Genomic DNA, 26,047 nt, shown 5'->3' on the forward strand with positions numbered 1-26,047 from the left:
TGCATTTTTCAGCATAAAATTAAAGAAATGAAGAAAAAATAAATAACCTTTTTTACAACTTTATTTTCATAATTATTGGTATTACAACAAAAAGGAATACAATTTTCAAATAGAAATGCCGATACATAAAAAAATACAGATATTTAACTGTCATGTGAGAAATATTTGCAAATGAGAAAAAAAATCTTCCAAACAAATACAAAAATGTCTCAAATCTTGTGGATTTTTGGTGCAATTTTTAATAAATTAGTTTTAGGGCGTTTTTTTGGATTAAATTTTTAGAATATTATATTCAAAAAAATACAAAGTTTTAAGTAAACGCTATTAATACAATACAGGATTTTTCAGGTGTTTAGAGGTTTGACATAGCTGATTAACGTCCCTCGATGTAAGTGGAGAGATCGATCTCGTCAGGTAGCTCAGTGATGTCCACCTCGAATCTCTCCTGTACTTCGTTCAAGATCTTAGCGTCGGATTCGTCTGACACGAAGGTGATAGCCAGACCCTAAAATAGAACAAAATTTTAAAACTATTGAAGTTTCTAACAGAAAATGGTAAATGGAATTCTAAATCATTTAAGGTTTAGGTCTTCTACTCTCACTTTTATTATATCTTTTAAAAAAATTCCCCTTTTCCTTACAACAGAAACACAAATTTCAGAACAAATGATTCTAAAAGGCAATTTTAACAATATATGTGTGTGTATAATAAGAAAAAAATCTTATATGACTTACCTTGGTACCAAATCTACCAGCCCTAGCAACTCTGTGGAGGTAAGTGTCGGTATCCTCGGGCATGTCGTAGTTGAATACAATGTTGACACGCTCAATGTCCATACCACGGCCAAACAGGTTGGTGGCCACCAGGATACGCTTCTGGAAATCCTTGAACTGTTGGTACCTACAAAAAAAGAGCATATGTCTAAGCTACTCTATATTTCACTTTGTCCGTCTATCCGCAAAGCTGTGGAAAGATACAATCGGCTATTAAAAACAGAAAGTTAAAATGTTTGGTAAGGATTCCCTGTATCAATAGCATCGGATATAATCTATTAGGTCAGTCGGTCAAAGATGTAGATATCGTGACTTTGTTAGAATTATCGAATGTTCTTTAATAACTCGACAAGCTAAATAAAGTTAATTGGGGGCAAATAAAAAGATCACTATTACAACGAAGCGTTGGCCCATAGTTTTGCTCAAGATCATGAAAATTATTTTTAAATTCATTTAGTTGTTAGTAACAGCTGGGTACAAGGTTTGTTATTGAAGATCCTTCACCGTAAAGGGGTAATTGCAAGAAGTACATTTAACCTTAAATTTAATTAACTGCATATTTTTTTCTGTTCATAATTTCAATTACATTAATAAAAAATATATTTAAGAATTTCAATTTTCTACCAAGAAGTTTTTATATCAAGACATGAAAATCGTATTTTTTGGATATGTGTAAATTAAATGGCAGTCTTGTTTTCACAAAAACAACATGACTATTTTAGTGGTGCTTAATTGATTGCTATTTATTGTAAAACAAACTCATATGTTAGATGGTATTTTTGTAACCTATGCTTGCAATCAAACTTGTTTAATGCACTTCATGCAACTATCCCTTTGAAAAATGTAATCAAATATTTACCTTGATAGTCTTTCCTCCTGAGACATGCCTCTGTGGATGGCAATGGTTGGAAAGTTTTGTTCAACCAGAAGCTGGGCCAGAGCGATGCATCGCTGTACAGATTTCACGAAGATAACAACCTAAGAATAACAGGTTTTTTTTCTATTACAGTAATTAGGCATACAAAATGTATAATTACACTTTTGCGACTAAACACAATTTTTTTTCGACCGTTGGTCATAAAGTTCGTTCAACTAGAGAAAGTGAAAATAAATTATCTTAATAATTTTCGAGACTTTGCATAAAGTCATTAGAATCAACAAATTTCTTTCGTAATATGTATATTGATTTTACACTTACTGAAGATGGTTAGGCATTAGGAAAAAACCTTCCCCTACATAATATTTTCAATAAATTTTTAAAAATCAAAAGAGAGGGACTTGAATGCTCGACTGGAACTTTATGGGAAACAAATCAAAATTCTTTTTTGAAAGAAAAAAAACAGTTTTTATTGTTTGCATATTTTTCTTCAATTAAAAGTTCCGAACACCATAAACAATAACATACCTGGTTAAATTCTAAAACGTCCAACAGCTCGAAGAGTCTCCTGTTCTTGCCGCTGTCCTTGAGCTTAACATAGTGCTGCTGCAGACCATGAAGGGTCAGCTTAGCCTCGTCGTCAATGTAGACCTCCATAGGGTCCTATAACCAAGGATTTTTATAAATACAGGGGTGTATATTCTGCACAAGATTTATTTTTTTCCCCTGCTACAAAATTTTTTATTTTTTTTCCCCCCCTAGATTTTTCTTAAAAAGTAGGGGGGGAAATAGAAAAATATTTAAAGAACTCTATATTTTATTTATTTTATCCCTCCTACCACACATTTTTTTAGTTTTTTTAACCAAGGAGGGGGGCGAAATGGAAAAAATGTTTTCAGTTTTCTTAATTTTTACATTTTTTTTCCCTCCAACCACTTATTTTTTATTCCCCCCCCCCCCCTGAGCCGGGGATCCCATGCAGAATATACACCCCTGTATAAATATTGACAGAAAATAATTTAGTAAATTAAATGTAGTACCTCTACTGTTTAACATAAGAGATTAATTCTTTAAAGATACTTCTTTAGAAATTAGATAAACCTATTCATTGAAGTTTTAAAACTTAAGGTCAGAATTTTTTTAATGCTAGTTTCCTAAATTAAATAGCTTAAAGCGCCCAAAAACGTTCCTTTATTGGCCTGAAATAATATCTTAAGAGTAAAATAAGTTAAAAACTCATTCATATTAACACTACTTTACGAATTAAAATTTTTAAACCCTTTACACACAAATATTAAGTCTATATTAAGTACAAGATTTTTTTTCACCGGCTGCAAAATTAATATTTCCCCCCCCCCCCCTTTAGATTTTTTTCCAATGAGATACTGTGAAAGTTTTCACAAATTTATTTTTAATTTTTTATCCCTAGAAGAATATACACCCCGGTTAAATGAACAAACCTGCATGAATTTCTTGCAGACAGGCCTAACCTCCTTGCTAAGGGTGGCGGAGAACATCATAACCTGCTTCTCGTGAGGTGTGCTACGGAATATTTCCTAAAAGCAAATAAACATTCCAATTTTTACAACTCATAGCTTACCTTATTTGAAATTAAGATTGAAAAGCATCTCCCAACTTTTATTCAACATTTTTGTTTCAGTTTCTTTGAAAGTTTGAATAATTTCTTCTTAATTTGTAGGATGATTTTTAAATAATCGGCTCGTTTTACTACCTGAACATCACGCCTCATGTCTAATTCGGCCAACATCTTGTCACATTCGTCCAGTACGAAATGTTTCAGGTTCTTGAGGTCCAACTTCTTGCTGCGCACCAGAGCTGGAAATATATTGGGATCAACAACTCAGTTTTCAATGTGCAATACTTATGGTAGCAGAGGAGTTATTAACATCTCCAAGATAAAACAAAGCTTGGGACCTTTACATTTAGTTTGAGTTATCTCTTTGTTGTTCTCAGACACTCGTAATTGAATAAGATAGTTAACATGAGTAGAGTGGACCAGTTTTCTGATGGAAGGTGAGAAGAACTATTTACCACAGTGATAACATGCTAAACTGCCATTGCTGTGAGAGAAATGGTTTGAAAAGGCCGCGGGGCCAGATCAAACCTAGTAAATCCGGGAAAGTGTCTGCGAAGACAAATTCCCAGAGGCCAGAACGTACGCAATAATGAAAACGACGCATGTGCAACTCCGCGAGGATATTACACATTAACAAAACAAACAAGGATGAATTTCTGCGAAGAAATAAATCCCTAACGGGCCAAAATGTATGATATTGGGCGATCATACAAGAACAGTTAAAGGACAAAGGAAGAGCAATGGCAAATAGCTGGACTCATGTAAAACTTCTTAAATCAGATATATTCGGTTTCCATATCACTGATCATAAATCTTCCAATTTCTACTTTCTTCTGCAGTATAGCTGAAGTAGTTGCACATCTTGTGAAGTGTGGGTGTATCCCAATGCATAGGGATGAAATACTAACCGAGAATTCTGCCAGGTGTACCCACAACAATATGGGGACAGTTGTTCTTTAGTACTTGTTCGTCCTTGGTGATGGACAGACCACCGAAAAACACTCCGACCTGAAGTATCAAAAATATCATACTTAAAATAAATTCATGCAATAAATGATAAATATGATAGGTACAGATTCCTTTATATTTTACAGTTATATGTCCTACTACACAAAACAATATTTTAGGTTTATAAAACTCCTTTGTGACTATCTACAATCTCAATTGCATTAAACACTTACACCTCTACTGACAGCCTTCATTTATACCTTAACATTTGATAGAAACTTGCTAAATCTTTCATACTCCTTAGAAATCTGGAAGGCCAGTTCACGGGTGTGGCACATAACCAACACGGAAACCTGAAATATTAGTAGTCTTAATTGTACTGTAGATCAATCAAATAAGCTCACGAATGCATTGACGAAAACAGAAACCTAAGGTATGAATCATGAGCAGTAGTTAATATAGAATAGGTTAAAGCAGGTGTATTCCAATTCGGGGTTGCTCATGACTGTCCCAAAGTACGCTTAGAAAGTTTTTTTTTCCATGTCTAATAAACTGGAGTAAACCATAAGGTAGATACGCTACTTAAATTTAATCAAATTACCTGTCCATCGACGGGCTCCAGCTGCTGAAGAGTGGCCAGGACGAAAACGGCAGTTTTACCCATACCAGACTTAGCCTGGCAAAGGATATCCATACCCAAAACGGCCTAAAAAATGTTACATCAGGGATGCTGTATCAACAGTGGTCTGTTACATTGTATTATAAAATATATAAAAAAGATTGATTCTCATCAAGAATATATACAATAAAGAAGTTGGCTACAAAACAAAAACAGGGTATAATAAAATTTGGAAGACTTAAGATTTTAGGTAATATATAATATTTTCCCCATTTACTTTCTTAAAATATTAAGAGGAAACAATTTTAAAACTCTTACCTGTGGAATACATTCGTGCTGAACCTCAGAGGGATGCTCAAAACCACAGTCTCCAATAGCACGCAGGATCTCGGGCTTCAGCAGGAAGTCCCTAAAATATTAAATCGTAAACTAGGAGTCCTGTTGCTTTCCTTTTAAAGGATTAATTTGAAAAGCTTGTCAAGGGGCTTTGGGCAATTAATTTATTTCATACTATATAAATATATACTATTACAGGTATACATTTCATTGAAACAGCCAGTCAACTTCATAAATCGAGACAATCCGATAAATAAAAATATTTTAGAAGATAATATTGGACAGCTGAATCTTTGCAATAAAACACCGACGGACACACAAAGTAAGATATGGAGCAACTTTTATAATATACTATTCAGACAAACCTGAAACCAGAGCTGTGGATAGAGACGTAGTTACCCTTGACTCCCTCCTTCTTGGTCTTTACTCCGTTCTCCTTTGCTGCCTCAGTGGTCTAAATTAAAGATTAGCATAAGTGAGCGAAAGTATAATTTTAACTTTTATTATCAAGAATCAAAAATGAAAAGTATTTCTCTTAAAAAGCAGACTTAAATATTTCTGTACGAGGCACAATATTCATTTAAATCGGCCTTATTAGCAATAGATTTTTTTACATGTAAAAGAATAGGTAGTTAAGATCTTAAGTGTAAGGTTAGATATGTTCACAGACATTTATGGCTTGAAAATTAGACATTTTATATTACATGTCAACTCGATCTACAACACTCACCTCAGTGGTTTCCTCCTCTTCGTAGTCCAAAAGATCCTCGTTAACTTCAGTATCGGCCATTTTAAGTTGATGTGAAAAATTGGGTTTAGGAGTAGAAAAAATGCAAACTTCTGAAATATTTCAAACATCCATCAATAAATCATTTCAAGATGAAATTTTTATCACAAACCATTGTAAATAATGACAAGATTTGGTAATAATTTAAATTACACAACAAGCTATGATATCCAGAAAATCCAGGTGAAACGATGAATTTACAGACCGAGCTTGGTTCTACGCCAGTGACGACGCTTGGCATTGTAGCGGATCTTGTTGTTAAGCTTCATCCTGGTCCACTGGGGGATGGGACGATTCTGCTTCATCTTCTTGGCAAGGATCAGCTTTAAACGAAGGGTCTTTCTAGCGGCCATTTTGGCTATGAAAATAACAAATTAGTATTATTGCACCATTTTGATACACAACATTATGCAATAAATTTTGTGCAAATATTACAAGAATTAAGTTTATATATATTACAATTCTAATCATTTAAAGAATATAATTTTTAATGATTACATTAAGAAATCTATTATTTACTTAACCCCTAGCATCTAAGGGGAGGAAAGGAGAAATCATAATTTAAGGTATTAAAACTTCTTTCATAACGAGTACAACAAATTCAGACCAGCATTTAAACAGGCACTTAACTCCATGCTTAAAATTATAAGATTTGGATGAACGAAAATCCCAAAAACAATTAAAGATATTAAAGACAAAAATAAACTTAGGATAGTTCACAGCAGTTTTCTTCTCCTTAGAATACTCAGATAGATTTGGAGGCAGCCAAATGTATCAAATAGTCTATATTTTATGACAATAACTAACACCTACTAAATTAAATGCACAAATATTAAAATGTTTACGAATATTATTACTCACTTCACAATACAAAGGAACATATCGTATATTTTTCGCACATTTATGTTAAATTAACACAAAAAATACTACTACATGTCTCATAACAAATAAAATTAATAATATACTTTCATCTTAAACCATTTAAATTGAATTCAACAAATAAAAGACCCGACTCGAACTTGACGCCACGCGGTGCCCAAACGTTTTGTCGGCAACAAAACAAAATGGCGGCAATATGCTCCTCGTTTAATAAATATTGACTTTTTATTTTAAAAATATTGTTAATAACTTTTTTGTTGAAAACCCGCAAATTTTTTTATTTGTTTGATATTTTTATTTATTTAAAAACAATGTTATTTATCCCTGTTTTGAAAGAAAAGACGACATTTGAAATTGTTCAAAGTTTGTTTTGAATGCCGCGCTCTGTTTTCAAGGTGACACAAAGCTTTGAAATATTAATTGCTAACGGCTGAATTACTTCCTCAGATACCTATTTTTATTAATATATTATAATTGTATTGGCAAATTTAACTAATTTTTATCTTATGATACAATTTTAAAGTTTTAGAGGGTAAGTTTATGAAAGTTTTTTTTTATTATGACCTTGAAATTAAGGTTTTTGAAGCAAAAACATTTTATTTTCAAATTCAGTTCACACTTTATACTAAATTAGAAGATTGCCATCATGTTGGGGAATAGGATATTCAATATTGATGTGGAAAGTGTGTTGTTGTAATATTTATATCCGTCTTGTTTTAGGAGCTTATAAGTACGTACCTACCTTATTCCCCTCCAGGCCCTCAGAAAAAACTTCCACGATTAGATTAATAATATTTTTTGTCTCCAAAATTAGTCCTGCAAATGCATAAAATTTTGTTAAAATTCAAATATTTAGGTTTTTAAATACAAATACAAAGAAATTATTTAAACACAATAAATCAATTTAAGATAGTTATTTACTTCTGGCCCCAATCTTATAAGAATGGGAATTATTGAATATTGAAGTGTGTTATTGTAAACTTGAATACTTTCATTTCAAATATAAATTTTAAGACGACTATGGGGCACATTTAATCATATATATATTTGTATGCTCTAAAGGTTCTATATATTATATTATATAGGTGTAGGTAAATTGACTGAGGAAAAATTAACCTTGAATATTTGGGAGGAAGGAATACAATCTTTGAAAGTAGGTAAAGTAGCAGACAAGACGAAATCTATAAACGTACCCTATTTTCTAAAGTTCCTGTCCTATAATTATGATTGATTCTAAAACCCTTTTTTACAAAATTATTTTGATTTCAGAGATAGACACAAACTATGTCGAAAAATCCTTACAACAATTCAATGAACCCGATGGGTGGCCCGGGAAACATGGGTGGGATGGGGGGCATGAACACAGGAATGGGTGGTCCTGGGGGCAGGGGTTCCATGCCTATGGGTGGACCTGGAGGTCCCAGGGGCGGTGGAATGGGATCTATGGGAGGAATGAGTTCTTCAATGGGAATGGGTGGCTTTCCCAATGATCCTTCAGTAAGGTGTGTATTCAAGTTATTATTTGTTTCAAGTAATAAGATAGTTGCATGAAGTGCATTTCAGAAAACTGATTTCTAGTAAAAGTTACAAGAATACTACTTATATAATTTTTTTATTACAATAAATAGCAATCAATTAGGAACCAACAAAATAGTCATCATGCTGTTTTTGTGGTAACAGGATAGCCATTTATGTTGCATATATCCAAAAATTATGATTTTCAAGTCTTGATATTTTTATAACTCCTGGTAGAAAATTAAAATTCTTTCAAATATATGTCCTATAGATGTAGTTTCAATTCTTGAGCAGACTAAAATATGCAGTTCACTAAATTCAAGTTTAAATGCACTTCGTGCAACTACCCCTTTAGTTTAATTTAACATTTTTGTTCGTTAGTTTTATCGAATAGTTTACAATCAAATCCTTAAAAATAAGGGGGGGAAGTTTGTACACTTATAGGAAATGAAATTCAGTACCAAAGTTTGGGAGGGTCGTATGGGCTTGTTTTTAAAGTTATCAACCTAATTCTTTTTGTAGGCTCTCTTATATGACTTGATATACACGGAAAACTTTGAAAATTGAATTTCGGTACTTTCCTTCTAGGGGCTTGTGGAGCAAAAGACCCCCCAAAACACTAAAAATATGAGTTCTGACCTTATTTTTAAAGATATCGACCTGATTTTTTCTTTATAATACTTTTTTAACATACCCGAATCAACGAACCATTACAGATTTCATTTTGGGACTTTCCTTCTAGGGGCTTGTGGAGCAAGAGACCCCCAAAACACAAAAATATGAGTACTGGGCTTATTTTTGAAGATATCGACCTGATTTTTTTTATAATACTTTTTTAACTTAACCGAATTAACGAACCAATACAGATTTCATTTTGGGACTTTCCTTCTAGGGGCTTTTTGAGCAAGAGACCCCCAAAACACAAAAATATGAGTACTGGGCTTATTTTTGAAGATATCAACCTGCTTTTTTTTATATAAAAATAATATTTAAACATAACCGAATCTATGAACCTTTACAGATTTCATTTTGGGACTTTCCTTCTAGGGGCTTGTGGAGCAAGAGACCCCCAAAAATCATAAAAATATGAGTTGTGGGCTTCTCTTTTAAGATATCAACCTTATTTTATTATATAATAAAAAAATACTATTTTAACATAACCAATCTACGAACCATTACAGATTTCATTTTGGGACTTTCCTTCTACGGGCTTGTGGAGCAAAAGACCCCAAAAACACTAAAAATATGAGTTCTGAGCTTATTTTTAAAGATATCAACCTGATTTTTTATATAAAAATACTATTTTAACATAACCGAATCTACGAACCATTACAGATTTCATTTTGGGACTTTCCTTCTAGGGGCTTGTGGAGCAAGAGACCCCCAAAAATCATAAAAATATGAGTTGTGGGCTTCTCTTTTAAGATATCAACCTTATTTTTTTATATAATAAAAAAATACTATTTTAACATAACCGAATCTACGAACCATTACAGATTTCATTTTGGGACTTTCCTTCTAGGGGCTTGTGGAGCAAAAGACCCCAAAAACACTAAAAATATGAGTTCTGACCTTATTTTTAAATATATCAACCTGATTTTTTTAGGAACACTTATTTAACATAACCGAACTAAGAAACCATTACAGATTTCATTTTGAGACTTTCCTTCTAGAAGCTAGTGGGAAAAAAGACCCCCAAAAAATATTTTTAGAGATATTGAGCTGATTTTTTTCATGAAAACTTTTTTCACATGTTTGAACTAGGTAGCCACTAATAATTTCATTTTGGCACTTTCCTTTTAGGGGAAAGTAGGGTAAAACACCTCCAAAACAAAATAAATTGAGTTCTCAGGTTATCTTAAAAAATAAGCTCAGAACTCATATTTTTAGTGTTTTGGGGGTCTTTTGCTCCACAAGCCCCTAGAAGGAAAGTCCCAAAATGAAATCCTTAATGGTTTCTTAGTTCGGTTATGTTAAAAAAGTATTATTTTAAAAAGATCAGGTTGATATCTTTAAAAATAAGCTCAGAACTCATATTTTTAGTGGTTTTGGAATCTTTGCTCCACTAGCCCCTAGAAGGAAAGTCCCTAAATGAAATCTGTAATGTTTTCTTAATTTGGTTATGTTCTGAGTTCTGAGCTTATTTTTTAAGATTACCTAAGAGTTCAAATTATTTTGGTTTGGAGGTGTTTTACCCTACTTTCCCCTAAAAGGAAAGTGCCAAAATGAAATTATTAGTGGCTACCTAGTTCAAACATGTGAAAAAAGTTTTCATGAAAAAAAAATAGCTCAATATCTCTAAAAATATTTTTTGGGGGTCTTTTGCCCCACTAGCTTCTAGAAGGAAAGTCCCAAAATGAAATCTGTAATGGTTTCTTAGTTCGGTTATGTTAAAAAAAAGTGTTCCTAAAAAATCAGGTTGATATATTTAAAAATAAGGTCAAAACTCATATTTTTAGTGTTTTTGGGGTCTTTTGCTCCACAAGCCACTAGAAGGAAAGTCCCAAAATGAAATCTGTAATGGTTCGTAGATTCGGTTATGTTAAAATAGTATTTTTATTAAGGATGGGAATCCGTCGAATTTTTGGGCCGGATTCGGATTCCGGATTCTGAAGGAATCCGTCAAAAAAAGTGACGGATTCTTGCGGATTCCGGATTCTTATTTTTTTCGGATTCCGGATTCGGATTCCGGATTCTAGCAGTATTTTAAAAGGCCGTCCGTTACAGAGGGATAGCTTTTTTCGTTAATTTATCACTATGTTACTTGGTTGAAGCCTTGATTTGTTTAAACTTAAAGTGTTGACTTCCAGCATAACTAAAACATTTACATCACATTAGAAATTATTAAAATTTGTTATGTAGAAAATTATTTTTTGATTTTTGCCTTCAAACAGAGGGAGTTGTAAGAAAAAAGACGGTAATTTTAGCCTACCAATTTAGAATCCGGAATCCGCTATAAAAAACGGATTCCGGATCCGGATTCGGATTCCAAAATTGGCCGAAAATTGGGCGGATTCCGGATTCGGATTCCGGATCCGGATTCCCATCACTAATTTTTATATAAAAAATCAGGTTGATATCTTTAAAAATAAGCTCAGAACTCATATTATTAGTGTTTTTGGGGTCTTTTGCTTTACAAGCCCGTAGAAGGAAAGTCTCAAAATGAAATCTGTAATGGTTCGTAGATTCGGTTATGTTAAAATAGTATTTTTATATAAAAAATCAGGTTGATATCTTAAAAAAGAAGCCCACAACTTATATTTTTATGATTTTTGGGGGTCTCTTGCTCCACAAACCCCTAGAAGGAAAGTCCCAAAATGAAATCTGTAATGGTTCGTAGATTCGGGTATGCTAAAATAATATTTTTATATAAAAAAGCAGGTTGATATCTTCAAAAATAAGCCCAGTACTCATATTTTTGTGTTTTTTGGGTCTCTTGCTCCACAAGCCCCTAGAAGGAAAGTCCCAAAATGAAATCTGTAATGGTTTGTTAATTCGGTTATGTTTAAAAAGTATTATAAAAAAAATCAGGTCGATATCTTCAAAAATAAGCCCAGTACTCATATTTTTGTGTTTTGGGGGTCTCTTGCTCCACAAGCCCCTAGAAGGAAAGTCCCAAAATGAAATCTGTAATGGTTCGTTGATTCGGGTATGTTAAAAAAGTATTATAAAGAAAAAATCAGGTCGATATCTTTAAAAATAAGGTCAGAACTCTAATTCTTAGTGTTTTGGGGGTCTTTTGCTCCACAAGCCCCTAGAAGGAAAGTACCGAAATTCAATTTTCAAAGTTTTCCGTGTATATCAAGTCATATAAGAGAGCCTACAAAAAGAATTAGGTTGATAACTTTAAAAACAAGCCCATACGACCCTCCCAAACTTTGGTACTGAATTTCATTTCCTATAAGTGTACAAACTTCCCCCCACCCCCCCCCCCCCTTAAGCTCTCGAAGAAAAGAATTCAGTAGAAAATTGTTGTTTTGTTAGTGTTGGCGCAGGGCCTGTAAGTACTATGGGTGGAATGATGGGAGGTGGTGGAAAGGGGGGACCTACCAGCGGGGGAATGATGTCAACACCTAGAGCAATGGGTCCGGGCTCTACCTCAACTATGGGTAAGAAAAAATGGTATTTTTATATTCCTTTGCAAAGCTTTTCTATTATAAGGTTCTATACGTTAGTACGTGTTGCATATTGATTTTTTTTGCTCTGATTGAAGTTTGCTTAGATTATGTTGGAGCGCCACATGTCATAATTTTCATCACAAGTGTAGTTTGTTCTGTTTTAAAATCTAGAAATTTTTGCTTTGAAAACTTGTGCGACATCTACACATTTTCAATGTAATTGGCACTTCATGATTTTAGCTTTACATTTAAATGTGGTTTTAGGAAGTAGCATGGGAGGAATTGGTGGTACTGGGGGTATGCGCATGATGGGAAGGGGTGCTCCCAACGTGAGTATGGTCCCACCTACGCCAAACTCAATGGTTGGAGGGACAGGAGGCATGGGGGGTATGGGCGGTGGGATGTCCTCGTCTGGTAATTCTAACACTACAAGTTCTGTGGGATTTTCTGGGTCTATGATTCGTTCAGGTTAGTTTTAAAGCCAAGCCAAGTTTATATTTAGGTAGTCTACGTTGTTAATACGTATATTTTAAGATCGATACCTAATTAATTATTATTTAGGTATATTGCTAAGATATATTGTATTATTCAAAAATTAAAACACATTGCTACACTTCTATGGATGTTTTTGTTCTTAATTTATTTATTTTAAAAATTCAAATTTATAGGATAAACCTAACTAGATGTTTTATATGTGCCTTGATTTTATAATATTTAGGATCAGGAACAGCAGGTGGAATGCGGATGCCGGTTTCAACGAGTAACCCTCCAATCGGGGCTATGCCAATTAATCAATCTTCCTCGCTAGGCATTAGTTTCAAGTTAAAGTATTGTATTAAAATTGGGTAACACCCTTTAATTTTGATACGCCCAAACCCTAATTTTATATTAGCTGCTGTAAAACAAGATTAACTTGAACAAATGCAATGTTAGGTGGTGTAAACTCTTCAATGATGACAAGTTCCTCTTCATCAATGTTATCTACCTCAGGCACATAACATTACTATTGCCAGACTTTAAAGTAGGCATTTCGTTTGATTATCCAGCTTAATAAGAACATAGAGCTTATGCCCATTTTTTTTATATAATTTTCATTCATTTTAGCACTTTGCAATGTACATTATTTTATTTGAATTTTAATAGAAATATCATGTTAATAGTCGCAAAGTTACAAATGATCTACCTAAACTTAAATCTATAGTAATACACGTGCGTAGGAACTACGACCTCTACCCCGTCATCATCAGCAAATAATACACAATCTACGGATTCAGGTAGCAGTAGCTTCAGATTTTAGTTAATCTACTTGTTACTACTAGTTACAGACAACATACCCTTTGATTTTACAACCTTTGCTTTTAAAGTCCAGGCTAAGAATGGTAAAAATATGTAACGCTGTATTTGGACAATGGATTTAAATAGTAAGAGAATTCTTGTTTGGGTAAGGATTCGAACCAATCACTTCTACGACATTTACAATTGTATCACATAATATGCTATAGGTAGTAGCTTAGTAACTTCTCGAAACTTTTATTGTTTGAATTTTGACAAATAAGATAAACCAATATACTGCAATTAACTAGGGATAGAACATAATCGAGGAGAATTAACCCCATCTAAAATTTTCTTATTTTTAGGAGTTAAAACAGAAAACTCCCAAAGCGGAGACACATCAGCTCAACAAACCAAAGATCCAAACACAATCACCATTTGCAGCTATATCGTGTAATTATTTTTAAAAGCAGATCAATTACATTATTGCAAATTACATCAAGTTTGAATTGCCCTATCAAATTAAAACTATCCTTATATCCTTATTGGAAATTTATTAGAAAATGTCAATTTTCCAAAACATTTGCTATAATCACTTTCTTATCTATTAGGTATGGTCAGGAGGCGGTAGAAGAAATTGGGAATCGAACCCTGGAAATATTTTCCATTCTAAAAAGTTTACAGCCGCCAGTCGGACAGTATAATCACCACTCAATACAAAGTGACCGCGGCATTCAGGATAAACAAAACAGGAAGGTTTATTACTCAATTTGTTCAATAGTGTTGGGTCGAATAGATGTGATAATTGGAGTTTTCTCTAATCCCTACTCTTAGGTTCAATTTATTATTGTGTATTTTAGTATGGCAACTGCAATTATTAGGCTATGGTAAGATAATAACGTGTTAGCTTCGGATATAAAAAAGAGAGACCGACTTCTGATGTATAAAAAAATTATTGCCATTTTCAGGCCATTGTTGGGTTTTAAATTTTAATGAATAAGTTACGAAAGAGACTAAGTCTTCTTTTTGATAATTTGATGTGCAGAATTTTGTAGGTGGTTGTATCTAATAATAATAATAACTCCCTATGCACGATTGAATACCCTTTTGTCCATACACATTACACAAATATCGAATTTAATGAGTATTAAACCTTGATTAATTTATTCAGAGTGCATGAGTTGTTAAAAATGATCAGTAAATTGTTTGTACGGTTACGAGTTTGTTGGGAGAAATGTGAGGAAAGTACTGCAAGCATTGAACACCCACCTCTACCTAACCTAATTCCTATTAAGGCATTGTTATAACAAGATTTTTATACATTCATTTACTAATATCGTAAAACTTAAATCTGTAATAGTAAATAGAAGAATTAGTAAAATCAGAGAGATTAAGTAAATATCTTTATTAAAAGTATCAAAGCTATTCCCTATTTCCAAATAAGTCCGTTAAATGTTGGTAGATAATAAACATCTTACTTTTTTCCTCCATCTATCGATTATTAGTATTTTTATGAGCCGCGTTCTTTATGGACATAGCTACTCTTGTAACTTGTTCAAATAACAATTCTAAAAAATCAAGGATGATTCCGACCCAAGTCGGGGAGAAATAGAAAAGAAACGGGGTGAAAACTACCGCGCTGCTCTTGACGAACACAACGAACTAATCCAACAGATAATCCTGAAAAATCGCCACCTAAAAGACATTATTGACCATCTCAGAAACATAATTTGGGAAGTTAACACTATGCTGGCCATGAGAACTTAGGTTCGAATCCCTGAAAAACATTTTATTTATCTGTGATTTATTTTAAAGTGAAAAGATGTTTTAGAAGCAGTGATCAAGAAACAAATTTACACATGTCAAAGCAATAAAAAAATCTTTATAAAAGGCTAGTAAGGGAGTACTTAAAGAAATTAAATCTACTGTATTTCTCAAATCGAGGAAGAGGTGGGGGTTGTAGGTTGAGTCATTTGAAATACTTATAAAGAAGGATCAAACGAGTGGAAATATAAAATGTTAAAGTGTCCCCTAGATAATTTACAATCCCTTTAATTGGTTCCTAAGAAAAAGCAAAAATCGACGATAATATTTTTTTCGGAAGCAGCGATGGTCATTCCCGTTTTATTTAACAATAATAAAGCTGTTTAGTCACATTTGATTATGTTTACAGACCTTTTAAGAAGATACTTCTACTCATAATAAACAACCTCATTCAAGGCTAGGCCACTATTAAAGATAACTTTGACTAAAGAAAGATCATGAGTAATATTATAATATTTGTCATCCAAGTATTTATACTGAATGTTTAATAATATTTGCAGATATAAATATGGCTCAGAACGTGAACCCAGTTGGTGGCAGTGTCAGGCTCCATGACCAGGCGGATAAAGACGGCGCTGGAAAGTAAGTTCATGGACAGACAGAGATAGGTACTAGGTAGACAGAGACAGTATGATAGCAATCCTATTATATAAAGTAGTAAGCAATTTTTTTCTGTAGCGAAGGATCTAACTAACCGCTGAACCGATATGGTGAAGTTTCGTATAGGTTCAGAGAAGGTTTTTAACCTTATTTTGTGGAGGGTACCTACACCCTCCCTTTTAAAAATTACCCTCTTCCCCCCCCCCCCCCAAAAAAAAAAAAATTAGGTGTTTTTTTAAAATCTTAAAATGAAATTGGGGTTGACTTCTTAAGTGCAAATAGAGTCTTCTAGAGCCATAGCCGCTATTACGGATATATATAGAGTTAGTGTTGAGCCATAGTTTAGGATGATCTAGTTGGTTTTAAGGTAGTGAATAACAAATTAAATTAAAATATAAAAAAACCTAGACATTTAAGAGCTACGCAGAAGAAGAAAAACAATTAATCAAAAAAAATAAGTAGAAAACAGGCAGATCATAAACTTATCTTATTCTTAATTGTGTGTATTATTTGTTTGATTTTTCTTGATTATTTGATCTCCATTGTCCAATCCTCTACAATTTGTTGATGCAAATCTTTTTATTCTAGGGTGAACGGATCTTCATCCCAACAAGTGTCCAAACGTTTACAGTCTGAGCTCATGAATCTCATGATGTCGCAGGTATTGTCAACAAATCAAGGGTTAAGGAATTGGACAATTCCTTGCTTAAAATAAAAAACTTTACCCCCCGTTTAGTAGACCAAAATTAATCTACATTTGTAGCCTGACAAAACTGATATTCGTTTAAAATTGTCTGTAAAAAAAATGGTATACATGATTTTTCAATATGGCTAAGAACCGGTTCTAATGCGGCAGATATTAATCTATTTCGAAGCCATACTGGAAAGCATTTTTCTTTTATTTTGATATTCTAAATTGGATAGGTTTACTAGTTTTATCAGCTTTGATATTAGATCATATATAATGACATGACCTTTTTATTTTGAATTTTATATTTATCATAAATTAATAAATTTTGTAACAAGATAGCATTTTCCCTCTTATTGCCTAGTGAAGCAATCATCCCCTTGCTCCCCCCGACCGCACACACTCACACACCTGCTTGGTTTTGAGAGAGAGAATAGTTATTTATCGCATTGTAAACAGCTTTCCGCGGTCAATAAATGTACAATTTTAAGATTAAAACCAGTTAATTTCAGCCCCGAAAAGCGGATATTTGTCGGTTTCGAAGCCATACTGGAAACCTTATTATTGATGGTTCATATTTGATTAGCTTATTTTAAAGAGGACTATCCACGAACAAGAGCACGTGATTCTAAGTACCTTCCAGCATTGATCCTAAGTATTTTCTTTCAGAATATAATAGGTCACTATTAATAATTAATATATTGATGAGAAAATTTATGTTTCACCACTTCAAGTTGAAGAAAAGTAAAAAAATGTTCAGCTTTTTTAGTCAAAATTCGATCAAACGTTTTGTTGAGTTCGGGGTGTCTTTAATTGTCCATGTTGTCAAATGATAAAAATTTTTTTAAAAAGTTAAAAGCACATTTACTATATCTCACATGTTCAAATTAATGCAAGTATGGATTAATTTACAATCTATATAAAATGAGTATTCGCATATGTATCATCAAATATCCATTTTATTAAAAGAATTAGCTTCATAAAATTTTTCAAAATCAATTAAAATACCTAAAAAAAATATGGTGAAACATAAATTTTCTCGTCAATACATTAATGATATATGGTGACCTATTATATTCTGAAAGAAAATACTGAGGATCAATGCTGGAAGGTACTTAGAATCATGTGATCTCGTTCGTGGATAGTCCCCTTTTGTTAAATTAGGTAGGCCTCGCTTGGTTAGGGTCCCCTCCCACACAGAGATAATCACAAAAAAATGGTAAATGTTGTTGATAGAACATAGATCCAAAAAATTAGTATTTCCCTTTAAAAAAAAATCCTCAAACTTTCTTGCTATATTTTTACAAATATGAACTGGTGGTGTTATTAAAGTGGTTAAGACATGATTTTGAGGGAAATCACCACATAATATCTTATTACATTTTATTGATTTTCATATTAAACCATTAAGATAATGTTATATACTAGACAAAATTTCACAAGTAAGTTTTATTACCTAATGAAAAAGGAATCATTAGTCTAAAGAAAGGTCTTATTAAGGGGGGGGTTTTTAATGCAACCATCTCGTAATCAATGATTAAATGGCACTTAGAATTCGAATTTCGATCTGAAATTGTGCATGAATAATCCTTGGTAGGTCTATTTTCCCTAAATCGAACAAAAAGTTGGAAAGTAACGGCTGGCGGCTCAGCCGTTTAGCCGTTTTTTGCCTATTTTCAGGGCAAATTCATCATTAATTACGTAGAAATCAACTTTTTAAAACATATTTTTGGTTTAATTCATGTTAAATGATAGCAATAACAGTTTTTTAAATTTCTAGTACCAACAGCTACCGGCTAGAACCGTTTGATAAGGTTTTAGAGCGAGATAAAGTATTATGTAGGGATAGGTTTCGTGACTAATATGCTCTTAAGATAGCAAAAAAATGGGAAAACAGCTAAGCCGCCAGCCGTTAGCCGTTACTTTTCCAACTTTTTGTTCGATTTAGGGAAAATAGACCTACCAAGGATTATTCATGCACAATTTCAGATCGAAATTCGAATTCTAAGTGCCATTTAATCATTGATTACGAGATGGTTGCATTAAAAAACCCCCCCTTATGTTCTACAAATTAGTAAATATAAGTTTAAAGGAGAGCTTTATATCGGTTATTTGTCTAAGAGATATTTGTAAGTAAGTAATGTGTCATTGTAAACGATTTTTGCTGAAATTTATCAATGAAATAGGAAGTTATAACCATCGTTTTACCTTACTGTTTCACCGCATGACTGTTAGACAAAACTTAGTCCTAGAATTAGTGATGGCAATCCGTCGAATTTTTGGGCCGGATTCGGATTCCGCATTCTTATTTTTGGCGGATTCGGATTCTAGCAGTATTTTAAAAGCCTTTTTAAAAAATTAATGTTCTTGGTGTTCTCTATAATTCACTTCCGAGAATCGAACCAGATTTTAAAAGATTTTATATATAATGATGATAATCTTTGCCTTCAAAAAGCGAGAGTTGAAAGGAAAAACTCAAGACGCTAATTTTAGCATACCAATTAAGAATCCGAAATCCGCTATTAAAAAACGGATTCCGGATTCGGATTCCAAAATTGGCCCAAAAATTGGGCGGACTCCGGATCCGGATTGCCAACTCTACCCAGAATAGCTGTGTTTCTAAAAATATATGTATGTAATTTCAGGACAAGGGAATATCAGCTTTTCCTGACGGAGATAACCTTTTGTCTTGGATTGGCACTATTCAAGGACCACAGGTAACGCCAGGGATATTAAGGGATAAGATTATCATTAGTCTATACATCCCCAATGATGAATAATCAAATTATTATTAGTTGTAAAGTTCAGGCACTACAAGTTTTGAGCCAATAAATGTTATAATGTGGTTTTAAACTTTGGGAAGCAGTATTATTTGTAGTTCTTCGTCCCCTCCTTTCCTGTGTATATTAGCAAACTATATTTTAGTCCTGAATCAAGTAGTATAACATTTATTAGAAAACTAGAATTTAAGCAAGAATAGTCGGGTTGATCTATCTGAAAAAAGTTCCGCGATAATGAATTTTTTTAACTACAGCACAGCATGGTGTTTTTAAATTTTGAGTGTCTTAGCCTTTGAAATGTTTTGAAGCTAAAGGTATTTAATATTATTGAAGGTAATATTTAACAATTTCCAGTGCAGTTTGAATATGAATTAGACACCTAGATTTTTCCACAAGTCGTAATAAAACTAATCTTGTTTTATTCTGCCTTTATTTTTAGATTAACATATATTATTATAATTTTAGGATTCTGTGTATGATGGTTTGTCTTACAAGCTAAGATTAGAATTCCCTGCAGGTACTTTTATCATTTTTAAATTCAATCTAAACTATACTCTTAAACTAGACAAAGATTTAAATTAAAGAAAGTATAAAAATATGATAACATACAGTGCCCTTCAGTGGTGCTGGGTGGCCCCTCTCCTCCACTTTAGGGGATGGCGGCTGCCTCTCCTTTTTAAAGGGGGGGGGGGGGCTTAATAAGGACAAAAGTTTGCTTTACTTGGATTGCCCTTCATAAGGAGGACAAAAATTGGGCTTCACTCTGGTTTCAAAAACCCAACTAATGCATAATAGTTTGTTAAAAATTAACCAACCTTTTTAATTTTTAGCCTTTAGTTTAATATCATTCTTAATTCTTAGCAATAAGTTTAATAACTCCCACATTTAAACTATTTTTAACATCATTTTGATAAATAATCGATTTATTTATTCCTCTCTTTTAACATAGTTGGTAAAAACCAACTCATATATTTAAATATCAAGAGTATACCTAATGAATATAGGTTCACGCACTACTAAAGATTTTTTGTCTTTTTGTGTCTCGACGCACGGATTTACCCTAGCTGTTAGTGTTAAGTGTCTGAATGCTATTTTTTCCCCTTTCCAAACGTTTTCATATATCTATCGTGTTTGGCACTCTAATTTGCAAAGTTTGATAAATTGGAATTAGCGTCATAATCCTTACCGTAACTCTTGTTCAGGTTATCCTTACCAGTCACCGACAGTCAAGTTTATGACACCCTGTTTCCATCCGAATGTTGACACCCATGGAAATATTTGTCTCGACATTCTCAAAGAGAACTGGTCCGCAGCTTATGAGGTAAAAACATCCGTTTCCCTTTTTGATTCATAAGCATAAAAAAATATCCGATTGATATGAATCCTATACATAATAAATGACTATTACTAATTTACTATTCATGTAGGAAAGGTACAATTTTCGCAAGTAAATGAATTGAATGTAAGTCGCGCATTTTTTATGTAATTTTTCTCGTAACTAAGTTATTTTGTTTTGTTGGATAAATGTTTGGTCGCAATATCTTGAGTGCAGCTACTCTTCAAAGGGATTGGTGATTAAATCTTTAGAGATCATGTAATTTAAAACATGAAATATCTATAAACATCAGCAAGACAATATCAATGTAGTAAAAAATGGACAAAGGGACTTTTTGTTTAGATTATAGAATTGCTTGCTACGCTTTCGAAATTGTAACAAACTGTATCATTATTATGCATTAAGTCTGAAATAAAGTTCAACATAAATAAATTAACGATCAGAGTTTTCCATTACGGACCGACAGACGTACCTTTCCTACTATATAAGCTTCGCTTTTTAAAAGCAATTTACCAGTATTTTTATCATGATTTGCTCTGCTATGACAATGAAAACAAACATTTTTAAATTAAAGAAAACAGTTGTTTTTTAATATTACGTATAATATCTAGCTAAGCCAACAAATGAGATATCTTGTTTAAAAAACTGTAGTTGCAAATTTTATTTCCAGTCCAATTGGCCACCCTGAATGTAATAAAAATTTTAGGTGCGTACAATCCTGTTGTCTATCCAAAGCCTGCTAGGTGAACCTAACAATGCTAGTCCCCTCAACACACATGCGGCTGATCTCTGGCAAAACCAGGTACAATGCATTATTAGTAGCAAAAGCTGATTTTTTTTGTGAAGATTCACTATTTCAATGAGAATCCATTATATACCTAATTTACTTGGTCCGTCAGTCTGTTAGTCATGCTACAAAATTAAAACATATAAACACATAATTTTTGTGCTTCGACACTTATGGATGTTATCATCCTTGTTTTGTTTTGATTTTTGCGAATATAGCTCATATGCCCATGAAAATCGTACTCATTGTAAAAATGCGTAAGTTTTTATAAAAACTAATCTGGTTTTAATTAATTTTTAAGGTTTTGTACAAGAAGTACCTGCTAGACCATTACGACAAAGAAGCAAAACTCAACTAGAAAATAAACATTTAGTTTAATAACAAATTATCAATTATAATCAAGTCTTATTGCGCTGTCCGTGCGGATGAAAAATAAACATATTTTGTATATTTAGTAATTTAAGGGATATTTTCATGAGGTACTCTAACGATTTGGCTACTAGGAAATTTAATCTTTTATTTATCCCTATGATTCAGTTTGTCAGCGATCACCATTAAAATATGTAAAGTTTAAAAAGTCTCAATTATTATAGTTACAATAAGACCTAAAAAATACTATTTTTGAGTTGAATGCACTTCGTGAAAATACCCCTTTAAAAAATTATGCATACATTGTATTTTTAAATTCTTGATTTATTTCCTAAATAAGGCAACAATATCGTTTAGACAGGAAAAAGATTAAGAACTTTAAACCCCTTCCTTTTGCTTTAAAAATTAAGAATATGTTTATTTTTCAACTGCATTATTAAATGTATAATGTAAAGTAGTATGTATTTCAAAGGTCTTACTATAATAATTTAATTTAGATAGGTAGGTATACATTTTGTAATATTGTGGGTACACCGACAAACGTAATAGGGAAAAACCATCAAGGGTGACAAATTTACTAGGCGACAAACGTACAATGGGACATCTTTTAAGTAAAACTTACTAATTTTGGAAGATTTTTTCTCTTAAATTTCAAAATTCCATATTATTAAGGAATAATACTCCTTTGAATATCCAATTAAAGTTATTATGGTAATACCATGTTTTAATGATACATACTTTAATGTATTGTATACAGTAAATGTTTTTATCAGTTGGAAAATAGAAGTTGATTCTGGAATCTGAAAGTAAACTACCTATTAAACAAAAAAGTAAAGAATATTCATTTTTCTTCTTAAAGTAAGCCCTTGTACACTTTAGATTTTTTTCAGATATTTCTTATCGATTCCAAATTAAAATAATAATCAATTTGCTGTTATAAGCTTCCTTAATTAAAAGAATTTCTAACAAGGCATTTTTTGAAAGAAAAAAATTATTTCAATACACGACTTTAAACATACGTTCTTTTTTTCCGTTTATGCTAAATAAAAGCTTATATATTAGCAAATAACTTTTAATAAGATCTCATTAAACAGATAGGGAAAATAAATATAATGGTTTTGACGAAAGGTATGCTTTTTATCTAGGCGTAATTGCTGCTTGTGGACAACTGCCAAGCCTTAGTCTTGAAAATCCCTCGAACTATTTTATTTTATTTTATTTTATGAATATTATTCATATACGCAATAATTTTATGATTATTATTATTTTTATTGATTTAATATCATGCTTTTTTTTTTGGTTGTCCCGCCTTTTTATATTATTTTCTCGCAATATGTTGTTTTAAAATACAGTAATTCGAGTCACTTTTTATGTTTGGTACATTTTTGTACCCTAACCAGTTTAGGATTGTAAAATACACTTTTATTTTTGTCTGTTTTTAGAATTATGCGTTTTTGCATATTTTTGCTCTTGGTTATCCTCAATAATTTCTAAAGATTTTTAATTTAAGTTTTTTTTTGTTATTGACGAATAAGGTTTTATTAAGTTTCTTTTTAATGAATTTTTAAAGTATTAATTAAGGATCTTCAGTAAATTATACACGTGTAAAGAATTTTAAAAAATATAAAAAAAAACTAATGAATTGAAATTTTTTTCTGTAAACCGTGACAACTTAATATTTTATTTTGTACAAAAGTCTTTTTCCTTCAAATTTTGTCAATTGTAAATAAAATTGACCTTCAAAATGTTTTTTTTTTTGTAATCGAAGCTTTTCTCTAATTAGGGTCGGTCCGTCCGTCCGGAGTTGATAGCTTTTTTCGTTAATTTAGGCATGTTAAAAATTAAAATTGTATTATCGATTTAGAACTTTGCTTGGTGAATCCTGTAGTATTTATGATCTAAAAAGCGTAGCGTTTCTACAATCGTTACCAGAATGTCAGTACGTCTATTTAAAAACATGATGATTTTAACTTTAACAACAAATTTTTATGTGATACAATTATCCGATTGATCTGATTTGGAATACTGGTTCCTTTAACAACAAAGTACAATGTTATGAAATGTAAGTATGTCCTGAAGCTTTATCCTATATTTAAGCAGTTTTTTTAACGAATAGTTACAATTTTGTTTTGACTTTTATATTCTGATAATTCAATTATGACACACTACAAGTGATAATGTTCGTTTGTCCTACCGTTTCAGAGCTTCGCTTGCGTTGATGTTGTCATTCTTGTTATTTCTTTTCCTTTAATAATTAGATATGTAAATGCGAACTTAGATTGTTATTTTCACCATCTTTTATCGGTCAGTTTGTTCATACAGTAGAATAGGGGGGGGGGGCGTTATTTTAGCCCGCTACAAGGTTCACTTCATTATAGTACATGATAAACTGGTGTAAGATTCAAGATAATAAATCTATTCTTGGAATAACATTTCTGTTTAAAATCTTCTGTGGATTAATGATAAATATGAAAGATCTAGATTTTACTCAGTAAATTGTAACATTAAGAAGACGGTTTGGGAACAAATCGACTATATTATGGTTATACATTAAGAACAGTTGGACTTAATATGCCTATTTGACTGGAATGTTGCTCACAATTTTACGGAATATTGCAAAAGCTACTAATCCCTTTTGTTTTAAAGGGCATTTATATTTTCAAAGATGAAATTAAAACGTCCAAACTTTTCGTTGAACGGATTATTGTGCCTGGTTATCCATCTATTACCCTTTGCTGAATTGTCTATCTAATATCAAAACATGAAAAAATAATATGTTTAAATAATTTATTCTACAATAAGTTTTATAATATAATAAAATACATAGGTATAAAAATTGAGCAATTAGGGCATATCTATCATTAAAACTTAAGTCTATACTAATATTGAAATAGGAATTTAATTTATTATAATGGCATTCAAATTTATTGATAATTACTTATGAATTTTCTATCTGTGCAAAATACTATTGAACCATCAAGTCATAAAGAAAAACAGTGAAATTTTAGTATTTAAGTTAAAAGGGAGCTAATTGCAAATCAATTCATTATTAAAAGCACAATTGCCAAGTGAAAAATATTACCTATCCGATAAAAAAGTTGTAAATTAATTTTAATAAACTGAAATAAATGAAACATCTTGTAAGAAGCAATAGATGTAATTTCTAAATTTGATTTTCTATGCTAAAAGTAACATATTGAATAATCAGTAAATGATATGGATTATTTGGATTTGTTAATGATGATTTCCATACATGGTCCACAAACAGGAGAGTAAACTCAAGGCAGCCAGCTCGTAATGCCTGAAAAAAATTAAAATTTGGTCTGTAGATAATATGGGTAAAACATGGTCCTTTAAAGTTATACGAGCTTTTACAGAGAGCAACTATACCTTGCAGAGCTCTGACAGAACCTAACTATACTATGATACCCTGCAGAGCTCTGACAGAACCTAACTATACTATGATACCCTGAGAGCTCTGACAGAACCTAACTATACTATGATACCCTGCAGAGCTCTAACAGAACCTAACTATACTATGATACCCTGCAGAGCTCTAACAGAACCTAACTATACTATGATACCCTGCAGAGCTCTGACAGAACCTAACTATACTATGATACCCTGAGAGCTCTGACAGAACCTAACTATACTATGATACCCTGCAGAGCTCTAACAGAACCTAACTATACTATGATACCCTGCAGAGCTCTGACAGAACCTAACTATACTATGATACCCTGCAGAGCTCTGACAGAACCTAACTATACTATGATACCCTGCAGAGCTCTAACAGAACCTAACTATACTATGATACCCTGCAGAGCTCTGACAGAACCTAACTATACTATGATACCCTGCAGAGCTCTGACAGAACCTAACTATACTACGATACCCTGCAGAGCTCTGACAGAACCTAACTATACTATGATACTCTGCAGA

General features: G+C 32.3%; 4 protein-coding genes across 32 annotated transcripts in view; 2 read left to right on the forward strand and 2 right to left on the reverse strand.

The window, feature by feature from the left end:
- Positions 1-43: 43 nt before the first annotated feature.
- Positions 44-26,047, reverse strand: part of Hel25E (ATP-dependent RNA helicase 25E) — a 356,959-nt gene continuing 330,955 nt past the window's right edge. Inside the window, exons 2-13 of one of the 2 annotated variants that reach the window (XM_080160732.1) lie at positions 5,881-5,989; positions 5,516-5,604; positions 5,133-5,223; positions 4,797-4,901; positions 4,456-4,548; positions 4,156-4,255; positions 3,383-3,486; positions 3,111-3,206; positions 2,179-2,313; positions 1,633-1,751; positions 735-900; positions 44-505 (exon numbers count right to left, since the gene is read on the reverse strand). In XM_080160732.1, coding sequence (XP_080016858.1) covers positions 374-505; positions 735-900; positions 1,633-1,751; positions 2,179-2,313; positions 3,111-3,206; positions 3,383-3,486; positions 4,156-4,255; positions 4,456-4,548; positions 4,797-4,901; positions 5,133-5,223; positions 5,516-5,604; positions 5,881-5,940 — 1,290 coding nt within the window. In that variant the 5' untranslated portion in view covers positions 5,941-5,989 and the 3' untranslated portion in view covers positions 44-373. Of the gene's footprint in view, positions 506-734; positions 901-1,632; positions 1,752-2,178; positions 2,314-3,110; positions 3,207-3,382; positions 3,487-4,155; positions 4,256-4,455; positions 4,549-4,796; positions 4,902-5,132; positions 5,224-5,515; positions 5,605-5,880; positions 6,140-26,047 lie in introns of those variants that run through there. The other variant, XM_080160734.1, reaches the window with a different exon arrangement.
- Positions 7,224-16,046, forward strand: LOC145318961 (uncharacterized). 9 transcript variants are annotated; one of them, XR_013879608.1, is made up of 11 exons: positions 7,224-8,318; positions 12,316-12,440; positions 12,714-12,917; positions 13,168-13,257; positions 13,383-13,439; positions 13,667-13,723; positions 14,087-14,174; positions 14,333-14,470; positions 14,890-15,016; positions 15,303-15,612; positions 15,895-16,046. XR_013879608.1 is itself a non-coding variant. In XM_080160735.1 (10 exons), exons 1-10 carry the CDS (start codon positions 8,101-8,103, stop codon positions 15,486-15,488), a joined length of 1,290 nt encoding a protein of 429 aa, XP_080016861.1. In that variant the 5' UTR covers positions 7,224-8,100; the 3' UTR covers positions 15,489-16,046. The 9 variants fall into 9 exon arrangements, 2 of the variants coding, with proteins under 2 accessions (XP_080016861.1, XP_080016862.1); XR_013879609.1 differs by having other exon boundaries at positions 15,905-16,046; XR_013879610.1 differs by having other exon boundaries at positions 15,942-16,046.
- vih (ubiquitin conjugating enzyme vih) lies at positions 16,005-23,850 on the forward strand. Of its 19 annotated transcripts, none has more exons than XM_080160745.1 (9): positions 16,005-16,127; positions 16,734-16,806; positions 19,479-19,550; positions 20,079-20,130; positions 20,816-20,934; positions 21,656-21,751; positions 22,038-22,181; positions 22,516-23,578; positions 23,676-23,850. In XM_080160745.1, the coding sequence occupies exons 1-7, from the start codon at positions 16,054-16,056 to the stop codon at positions 22,092-22,094; spliced, it is 543 nt and encodes a 180-aa protein (XP_080016871.1). In that variant the 5' UTR covers positions 16,005-16,053; the 3' UTR covers positions 22,095-22,181; positions 22,516-23,578; positions 23,676-23,850. The 19 variants fall into 19 exon arrangements, with proteins under 19 accessions (XP_080016871.1, XP_080016870.1, XP_080016869.1 ...); XM_080160744.1 differs by having other exon boundaries at positions 23,696-23,850; XM_080160743.1 differs by having other exon boundaries at positions 23,716-23,850.
- Positions 24,878-26,047, reverse strand: part of LOC145318957 (protein-lysine N-methyltransferase SMYD4-like) — a 37,756-nt gene continuing 36,586 nt past the window's right edge. For both annotated transcript variants that reach the window (XM_080160723.1, XM_080160725.1), the window contains exon 27: positions 24,878-25,406. In XM_080160723.1, the coding sequence (XP_080016849.1) occupies positions 25,340-25,406 (67 nt within the window). In that variant the 3' untranslated portion in view covers positions 24,878-25,339. The remainder of the gene's footprint in view (positions 25,407-26,047) is intronic.

The sequence above is a fragment of the Acartia tonsa genome, chromosome 5, assembly GCF_053477335.1.
Source record: "Acartia tonsa isolate MP-2025a chromosome 5, ASM5347733v1, whole genome shotgun sequence".
Lineage (NCBI taxonomy): Eukaryota > Metazoa > Arthropoda > Copepoda > Calanoida > Acartiidae > Acartia > Acartia tonsa.